The 6,986-nt window shown below is 47.6% G+C and overlaps 1 protein-coding gene across 1 annotated transcript; it reads left to right on the top strand.

Moving 5' to 3' along the window:
• The first annotated feature begins 399 nt into the window (after positions 1-399).
• Resp18 (regulated endocrine specific protein 18) lies at positions 400-5,465 on the top strand. Its single transcript, XM_051190649.1, has 5 exons — positions 400-635; positions 3,107-3,211; positions 4,819-4,951; positions 5,142-5,181; positions 5,304-5,465. Exons 1-5 carry the CDS (start codon positions 530-532, stop codon positions 5,463-5,465), a joined length of 546 nt encoding a protein of 181 aa, XP_051046606.1. The 5' UTR covers positions 400-529.
• Positions 5,466-6,986: the final 1,521 nt, after the last annotated feature.

Here is a 6,986-nt window from a genome sequence, read left to right as displayed (position 1 = left end):
TTTAAAGAGTACCGTGGTTTGGATTAGGGCAACCGCAGTGGCTGTGGGAAAATGAGGATGGGCGTTCAGTGTTTTGCGGGTTGAGCCTATATGGTTGCTAAAAGATTTTAAATGGATGGGGATAAAACGAGTGTCAAAGGCAATAGACATTCATCACATTGAGGGTTCACTCTTCCCTCGCAGTTCATGTTAAATATCATAACAAAACCCATGAAGTCGGCACCGTTCCCATCCCCATTTTATAAGCAATCAGTCTCTCCCTGGAGGCTTATCTCGAAAAGTGAGTAGAGGGTGAGAACAGAAATTCCAAAAGGTCGAATGGAGAGAGGCCATAAGGGGGATGGCCGACTTGGGTAGGCGTCTGCAGGGGCAGGGCCAGCTTGTGATTGGCTGAGTTGCAGAGGAGGGCTCTGCAGATCCTTAGTCACGTCGCTAGCGGGTGGAAAGTGACATTCTGGCCCAGCCCCCTGGCTGTTGCTACTTCCACTGCGGCCAAGCCCAGGAAAGCGAGCATTCGGACCCAAGGAAGATGCAGAGCTCATTGAGGCCCGCGGGCTCCGGGGGGCTTCAGCTTCTGGTCTGCTTCCTTCTGCTTTACAGTCGTCCAGGCAGCTGCAGCGACATAAGAGCCCACGGTCAGGAGGAAACCCGGGGGGTGCGGGCGAGTCCAGAGAGTAATTCTGAGAGCAGAGGATCTGACCTTCAAGGCTGAAACTCAGGAGGAAAGCCGTTTGGGATGACAGAGGAGAGAAATTCAGGGTCTGAGACTAGTGTAGTCCTGGGGTTTCTTGCACAGGGTCTAGACATAGAAGGAGCGAACCCAGGGAAAGGTTGGGGCTCCGGAAAGAGTGAGGAAGACAGATGAACCAAGGGTGGTCGCGGTACACGCCAAACCCTTCAGAAGAAATGGACAGGGCTTGGTGTGGGAACAGGAGTGATTGTATTTGGGTACCTGATCCGGGATCAAGGGAGTAGGTGGGTGGAGCTGAAAGATAAATCAAGGCTCAGTCGTAGAGCCGCAGGGCCCAGGGACTGGGTGGGATCCGGTTCCAGGACACGTCGGTCATGGAGTGGGGGTGGGGGAGCTAGGTTGGGGTGAAACAGGTTGGAGGGGGAAGAAGACCATTCTCTTTCCTCCGGCTGTTCTGCGTCATCCTGGACGGACCTAGAGCGCACTCACTTTGCAACAGTCGGGAACAGATTGCGCAGTCTCAGAATACCTGCGCAGACCCTGTATAAAGTCATAGTCTGATGTCCGGTCTCCCGGGATTCTTGGGTTTGGAAGCCAATGCAGAGCATTTGCAAAGCACTGTGGGAGGATACCTGGTGTTAGACGAAGGGAAGGCTGGAGCGGGGTGGGGATGGGACGGAGTGGAGATGGGGTGTGAAGTACAGAAACCGAGGTGTCTCTCCATTACCGCCCACGGTGACCACTCCTGGCCCTCAGCACCACGGAGAGCTCCAGCCATTCTGTGGATCCTGGAGTGGCTCCATGCCCCCACACCTCCATTACCGCTCTCAGACTTTGTCAGACAACACCACCTCTCCTCTGGAAACGCTCCTTTTCACCGGGACACTAGAGGTTCCGCTTCTTTCTGGGTCGGGAAATTGTATTGGGTATCCATCAGAATAGAGTGAGGGGGAGGCTAAGCCTGGATTGAAAAGTCTAGACCTGTCTGAGATGCATAGCCACTTTTTCTTCCCTCTCCTTCGTTCATCCGTTCCTACCCGCCTCCCTTTTTAATTTTTTAATTAGCTGGAGTGGGGTAGGGAGATCTTTCTGTAGCCCTATTCACTTATCTGGAACAAGAACCATGTGTTTCTTCATCCTTGCCCTACTCTTACACAGTTGAGAAAACTATGGGTTTTAGGAAGAAGAGCCCATCCTACAGACCTTACACACAAGAATACAGTTATCCCTCCCTGCCCACACATTCTCCATCTTGAAATTCTGCATCCTCAATTCTGTCAACTGTGGGTAGAATGCAGGTTTTTCTCCCTTGTCATTATTCTCTAAACAATGCACAAAACAACTATTTGCTTTATATATTAGCTACTAGAAATAATTGGGAGATTATTTAAAATATACAAGAAGGGGCTGGCAAGCCACCAAGCTGACAACCTGAGTTGACTCCTTAGGGCCCATGTAGGAGAAGGAGAGAACTGACTTTGGAAGTTGTCCTCAGATCTCCAAATTCGTGCTGTGGCACATGCTTTTGTGCGCACAGGTGCATGTGTATGAGTGCACACACACAAAAGGCAATTGAAAATAAAGTGTACAGGAGGATATTTGTAAGTAACATACATATAATAAACCATTTTGAATTAGGGTCTTGGAGATCTACAGATTTTGGTATGGAGGGTAGTCTGAGACCCACCCCTCTGAAGATACTGGTGGAAATAGTACTTTCTCTTTCTAAGGATTCTGGTTCTTTACCCTAATGGTTCCACCTTGAAAGTTTTCCTTTAGGTGCATTTTATCTGCTTCCCAGACTACGCCTGCCCATCCCATTGCCCACCACATGTGGGTAGCTCTCAAGACTCTTCACACCCTCACCTTCTTGGGATATTTCTTGCCTGTGTGTTTGGTTCTTGCCTAGATGTTGATACCAAGAGTGAATGGAAGCCAAGTGTGACAGTGCATGCCTTTAATTCCAGTACTGTGGAGGCAGAGGCAGGTAGATCTGGAACATAATGAGTTCCAGGATAGCCAAATATATTTAATAAAGCCCTATTTCTTCCTTCCTTTTCTTTTTTGGTTTTTTGAGACAGGGTTTCTCTGTAGCTTTGGAGACTGTCCTGGAACTCACTTTGTAGATCAGACTGGCCTTGAACTCAGAGATCCACCTGCCTCTGCCTCCCAAGTGCAGGGATTAAAGGTGTGTGCCACCACGGTCCAAAAAAGCATGATTTCAAACAATAACAAAAAAGTGAATGGAGTTCAGGGACTGATGATAATGAAGGAGCGAATAACAAAGGGGACTCCAACAGGGGGAAAGGGCCTGGCTTTGAGTTAACAATGGGGGAAAGGTGGTGGCTTCTCTTCAACTGGAATTTGGAGTGATTCAGACCAAGGTATTTGCTGACAGCACTATTTTGCCCTTAGATGGTCAGGGCCAAGTAGCATCGGAGCAGTTCTGGTCATTCCAAGGATTTGCTGCTTCAGTCTTCCGGTACTTACAACTTATACTTCAGCAGATTGTACCAGAAGGTAAGTAAAAGCCAGAGAACAGAGATGGGGGCCCAGTCAGATATGTGGGGAAAACTGAGAGACTATTGGCCAGAGGGTAAGATTGCTCTTGCTTGCATGTCTCTTATCACCTTAGCATGGAAGGGAACAAGGAAAGAGTGAGGTAGACTCTAGATGAAGAGGCTGTTAGCTCTCAAACACCCTGAAAGGGGTCAGCATGCAAGTCCTTGGAACCAGTCTCAACCTCTAGCACTGTCTGAATTTTTCTAGAGCCAGGATTCCTTAAGTGTTCAGCCAAGAGACCAGTGGCACATCTCAGCCTCTGAGTAGGAAGAGGGAAACTATGTGAAAGAGGAGAAAGATAGGGGGAGTCCATTAAGGATGGATGGTTGAAACTTCTACAGAGTTTCACGTGTGGGTAATTAGGATAGAAAATATGCCTTGAGTCCACACTATACCCAATTCTTTTAAAAGTTCCTAAACCAGCAACACTTGTATCATCATCAGGGGATCTTCAGAACTACTAAATCCTAGGTCTGGGGAGGTGGCTCAGTGGAAAAATGTCTGCCATCCAATTGTGACAACCTGAGTTTGAATCCCTGTCACCCACATAAAAGCCAGGAGGAGTGGCATGTGACTGTAAAACCTGTGCTGAGGGTGAAGACATAGAGACAGGGAGATCCCTGGAGCTCACTGCACAGTTAGTCTAGCCTAATAAAATTCAGTGAAAGATGCTATCTCAAAAATCAGGTGGAAAACCAATGAGATGGCTTGGTGGGTAACTTGCTATCCAGCTGGATAAACTGAATTCAAATCTCAGAACCGGTGTAAAGGTGAAAAGGAGAGAATCAACTCCATAAATTTTACTCTGACCTCCAACACGAATGTGGACACACACACTCACAATGATGATGATGACAGTGTTGATAATGACAAATAGAATGAAAAGTAAACACAGTCTCAAAAACATAAAATAATGTGGGAAGTTATTGAGGAAGATACTGTGGTCTACACATGCCTGCATGCATGCACATGGGTGCATGTGTGTGTGCACGCACGCATACACACACAAAGTAAAATACTAAACATAATTCTTGAACTTCACCCCAACCTACTGATTTTGGATGTGAAAAACAGCAATCATGTACTAACAAGCCTTTCAAGATACTTGGGATGTCCCAGGCAGTAGTGGTGTATGCTTTTAATCCCAGCACTTGGGAGACAGAGGCAGGTGGATCTCTGTGAAATCAAGGCCAGCATGGTCTATAGAGAGAGTGAGCTCCAGGACAGGCTCCAAACCAAAGCTAAGGAGAAACCTCTTGAAATACCAAAAAAAAAAAAAGAAAAAAAAACAAACCAAAACAAAAAACTTCAAAGTCTGCAGGATAGCATTGGAGGGTTTTTGTTGTTTGGTTTGGTTTTTCAGGTCTGTGTTTCCATCTTTAGCTTCACTTAGTCCTACTGTGTCCACAAGTAAATCGGAAGATTCATTAGATATGATGTGCCAGGACTTTGCTCAGCAGCCTTTCCACACATGACTTTCTCTATTAAATGTGGTCTTGTTTACACTGGAGGGAGTGGTCACTCTGGCCCCTGCTGTCAATTCACTCGGTCCTCTCACCCTACAGACCTGTTCTGGACAGATGAACTAGCCCAAGAAGTACTCACTAAAAAGGTGGAGCACCTCAGCCGACTCCACCTCCACAACCCATGCCGAAAGGAAGGGAAGGCAGTTTCCCCCACTGCAACCACTGGGGTGAGGTATGGAAACCTATGGTTGGCCCCTGCTCTTTAGGGTACTAGAACTGTGCGTAGAAGCTACCAGAAGTACTGTGTTCCATTTCTAGGATCCATGGGGAATAGTTCTATCAGGATAATAATTGCACTTCAGAAAGGGGGCAGGGAGGTATCAGCAAGCCTAGGTTCCACCTGCCATCCCTATTTCTTCTAGGGGTAAGCAAGAGGAGAAACATGGATTCTTATACCCCAAGGTGAGACCATTTATCTTCACCCAAACTGTGAAGCCCTAGTTTTGAATTCCTTTGGCTTTCCCACTCAGATCATCTTATCCTTCCTGCCTCCTTCCTGACTCCTGCCTTCTCTCCTCCAATAGAGTCCAGCGGTCAAGGTGAACAGGGACCGATGCTTTGCTACCAAAGTAGTTCCAAAGGCTCCCAAACAAGAAGTAAACCACCCCACCAAGGTGAGGGGCCCAGATCGCCTAAGGACACTAGAATCATCAAGGACATGTTTAAATGGGGGGGGGCAGATATAAAAGAGGGATAAAACAAACTCTTGTACCTAAAGAATAGTCCTGCTTGATTATAGACTACCATCTAGGTAATCCAGACGAGAGACTTGGGCATGACACAGCTTCTGGGAGCTCTTAAGGAGGACAAAAGCCAAATATGCATCAGGTTTGAGTGTAAAATAGGAAGTGAAAACCAGAGGGCCATCAGTGTAGCTAAGATGAGCTCTGGATATAGAGGAAACATGGGGCAGAGGCTTCAACATCATCTCTGCCTTGCTTTGGTATGGCGGGGCAAGCTCCGAGGCATCTCCTTGTATTCTAGAATAGAAGTCACCCATCTAGTATTTTACAGATGGAAATTTGGGGCACTGGCTTGTAATAAAACCTCCTTAACCCACCATGCTGTGTCCATGCGACTAGACCCAGGCCTCCTAATTCCCAGCTTCCCCTGTGTGTTTCTTGTCCTCTTTCTAAAGCCTTGGGGTGGGGGTGTTCCAAACATCAGATTTCTCCATTTAAAAAAAAAAAAATCTTGTTTAGGGCTAAGACGCATGATAAGAGAGTAACATCCAGAAGTCACAAAGGTGAGGGGGCATTGCAACCACAAATGTCCGGAGGCAAGAATGCCATGGCCAGTGACAGGAACAGAGCATCTGGTGACAGCTAAGGATGGAGAAGGAAGCTCATGTAGGGGCTCACAGAGCACACGGCTCATTTTATTGCAAGGACAGTGGGGAGTCCCTGGAGTATTTTGAGGAAGGGGATGTCCTAATGAGACATTTAGTTTTTAAAAGGCCACCCTAATTGTGAGGCACGGTGATGCTTTCCAGGGAAACGGGGCTCCCATTCCTGCAGTTTGGGCAGCTAGGACTTCTAAACCTAGGTTAGTTGCTGGGGTAACATAATCCCAGATAAAAGGCAGAGGCCCACCTGTGCGGAACTGGCTGCCCTGGTGCTTTCAGGAACAGGAACAAAGCTACACTGCTCTTCCCCAGCTCCCCAGTGTAATGGAAAATCACAGCAGGAGGACTGTAAGTGGGAGCCAGGGTCTTAGGCTGCCAACCTTTGGGCTGAGTCATTACTGGGAAGGCTTACTCAAACCAAGCAGTTCTTACATACTTGAGGAAGGAGGGCAGGTAGGGAGGCATGGTGTCTCTCCAGCCTGACCACAATTCCCTTGTTTCTTCTCTTTTAGGGCTTCTTTGGGCCATTCCCCACTGTGGGCCTCAACCTTGTTGCCGACTGAGATCTCATTGTATAACGTCCTTTTCCCCAGGACCCCCCTCCTTGCCTCAAAATTCTTGGATGACCCAAAGATGGCTAATTAAAGTTGACTTTTATGCAAACACTTTCTATGAGCCTGTCTTGAGGCAGGGCACATGGGACACAAATTGGCCAGAATTTCCCAAGGGAGAGAGGGAGGGGTGAAGACACAACTCTGAATGCCTGATTGAAGGCATTTCCTTGTGTTCTTTCCTTTCTGAGGGTAGAGAATGTGAGGGGTGACCACAGCTGTCACAGTAGCCTTTTCCACTGGCACCCTAG

Source organism: Phodopus roborovskii, unplaced genomic scaffold (assembly GCF_943737965.1).
Source record: "Phodopus roborovskii unplaced genomic scaffold, PHOROB, whole genome shotgun sequence".
Lineage (NCBI taxonomy): Eukaryota > Metazoa > Chordata > Mammalia > Rodentia > Cricetidae > Phodopus > Phodopus roborovskii.
Note: the sequence above shows the minus strand (reverse complement) of the source record. Positions and strands in the feature narration are given on the sequence as shown.